At 37.2% G+C, this 2,500-nt stretch overlaps 2 protein-coding genes across 2 annotated transcripts in view; both read left to right on the top strand.

Annotated features, from left to right (window-relative positions):
* LOC135211425 (cylicin-2-like) overlaps nt 1–1,675 on the top strand; it is a 17,288-nt gene extending 15,613 nt beyond the window's left edge. The window contains exons 9-10 of the mRNA XM_064244736.1: nt 680–763; nt 1,554–1,675. Coding sequence (XP_064100806.1) covers nt 680–763; nt 1,554–1,675 — 206 coding nt within the window. The remainder of the gene's footprint in view (nt 1–679; nt 764–1,553) is intronic.
* Nucleotides 1–2,500, top strand: part of LOC135210979 (mucin-22-like) — a gene marked incomplete in the record, with an annotated part of 11,575 nt that overhangs the window by 3,418 nt on the left and 5,657 nt on the right. Inside the window, 1 exon segment of the mRNA XM_064243973.1 lies at nt 680–748.

Here is a 2,500-nt window from a genome sequence, read left to right as displayed (position 1 = left end):
TATCCCGTGAAAGGAAACCGCGTCACATCTGGTTCTGGGCAATAGCAAGATGTGACATGTCATCGAGAAGTGAACTAATGGCTTCTTGTTAAATTTGACCTGGGACCGAAATGCATATAAGTATAATAGGAAAGGGGCTCTCGTCCCTTAAGAACATAGTAACCCTTCTAGGGATTTTGCATATGGTCAGAATTGAAGTCTGACAAGAGAATGACAAGTTCTCATGCAGTTGTGGAGTGATATAAAAATCATAGCCGCAAGGGAGATGTAACTTGACTCAAAATACAATCACTCACGGTGGTCCAAATGGTTAAAACAGGATGGAAGTCGATTTTCCTGAATTTGACATTTCCGATTCCCGTATTTTTTTCATATAAAACATTATTTGAGCGTTCGATATATGTTAAGGAAAAAAAATAAAAAGAGGCTCTAGAGATGTTAAAGTCACAAAGCCGATGATAGACTGTTGTAACCATTTAGTAACTTTGGGTTTCAATTAATCACAACATAGGAATTTAAAACCATGTGTGATGTTGGCATTTGAGGAGAGAGAGAGAGAGAGAGAGAGAGAGAGAGAGAGAGAGAGAGAGAGACTTATATGCACTGATTTTTAAGCAAAAAATTATAAATACATACTTCCTTCTATAATTAAATTTAAAATCCTTTTTTTTCTTTCAAGGTCCAGGATCAAACGAAACTACCAAACCCGTCAGCACAACGGCAGGTGGTGTAAACACAGGATCTGGCATAAACACAACAGCTGGTAATAAAGTATCTCTGATTTATGTATATATTGTCATAGTCTGTTTGGCGGGTTTTTTAAAGAAAATCTGAGAAATCAAAATTTTTACTATACTTGAAAAACTCGAAAAAGAACTTGGGATTGGACGGAGGGGGTACGCAGGACTATGAACAAAAATATAAAGAACCTTTTTTAGAAAACATTAGCTTACTTCAACGATTGATTGTGAAATGTATCTTTTTTCACAAATGAATTAATATCTATCTAAGGTTCATCAGAAGATATTAATACAGGAGTGCTTGTCGGCTCCATTGCACTTGTAAGACTGACACTACTATGTACAATAGCAACAGCATATGTGCCACCAAACTGCAAGAAAGAACACTTAAAGTGAGGATCTAGAACTTAAATCTAACAACATTGAGTAACACTATGAAATGGAGCACTGTAAGTGAGACTTTGCTCTCGCTGGTATCCTGGGATTCAAAACAAGAATGGCACTGGCAGGGTAAGTTGGAAGAGGCTACATGCATCTACAAAGCGATCAAAGATGATACAAAAGTATACAAATTACCAAAATTCTATATTATGTAATTGCAATGTGTATAGTAGGTTCGTAGAGTAAACGAATGTCACTTGTTTCAAAACAATTTCACAATTATGATACCCTCACACAAGTCTCTGATAGATATGGGAATGTTAAGGAATGGGACTAGGAGAAAACAGTTGAAACAGGGAATGGGTGTTAAAAATAGGAAGTGAAGGGCTGACAGCCCAAATTCCAATTTTAATTACCTTAGTCCGTGGACAGGACAGGTGTGGTCAGCGCCAGGGAATCGACGGAGGGACATGGGTTGCTTGAAGATTTCACCAAAGCACAGACAGACGCGTCTCCTCAAGCAGCAATGTTTAGGAACTTCTAAGGTGGGCTAACGGATGAGCGTTGAAGGCAGAGATCAGGGTAAAGTCCAGGCTGCCGGTATGGCAAGTTTTAGGTAGAGGCTACCCGCGTCAGCATCAAGGTGAAAGTTGGAGATATTGGTGGGTCAAGTCGTATGGCTTGACTGCTTCTAGACAGTTTGGTACCGTGTCAGGTTCGGGCAGTGTCGCAGAAGCGGAAGCGTTTTCGATATCAATAGTGAGGGAAAGAGTTTAGGTAGAAGGCAAGAAAGGACAGATCATTGATATGTGAACTTTCACCTGCTGGCTTATTGAAAAATGAAAACTGGGGAATGAAGTAGGTACAGAGGAGTATAACAGAAAAAAGGAGCCCTATTCCCTTAAGCGCAAGTAACCCTTCAAGGTATTTGATATATGGCCGGCATCTGACAGGAGGATGACAAGTTACTATCCAGTTGTGGAGTGTTATTAAAATCATAGACACAAGGGAGAAGGGGCTTGACTCAAAATACAATATCTCATGGTGGTCCAAACTGTCAAAACAAGATGGCGGTCGCCTTTACTGGATTTGACATTTCCCGTTCCTGTATTTTATTTTCTTATATAATCTTTAGATTTTAGAATTTTGTTAAAGAAAAGAAAAATAAAATGATACCGCGTATCACACACACACACACACACACACACACACACACACACATATATATATATATATATATATATATATATATATATATATATATATATATATATATATATATATATATATAATATATATATATATACTATATATATATATATATATATAATATAATATATATATATATATGATTGTGTGTGTGCGAAATACATGTGCCC

Source organism: Macrobrachium nipponense, chromosome 4 (assembly GCF_015104395.2).
Source record: "Macrobrachium nipponense isolate FS-2020 chromosome 4, ASM1510439v2, whole genome shotgun sequence".
Taxonomy (NCBI): domain Eukaryota; kingdom Metazoa; phylum Arthropoda; class Malacostraca; order Decapoda; family Palaemonidae; genus Macrobrachium; species Macrobrachium nipponense.
The sequence above is the reverse complement of the archived record's forward strand: the minus strand, read 5'-3'. Positions and strand labels throughout refer to the sequence as shown.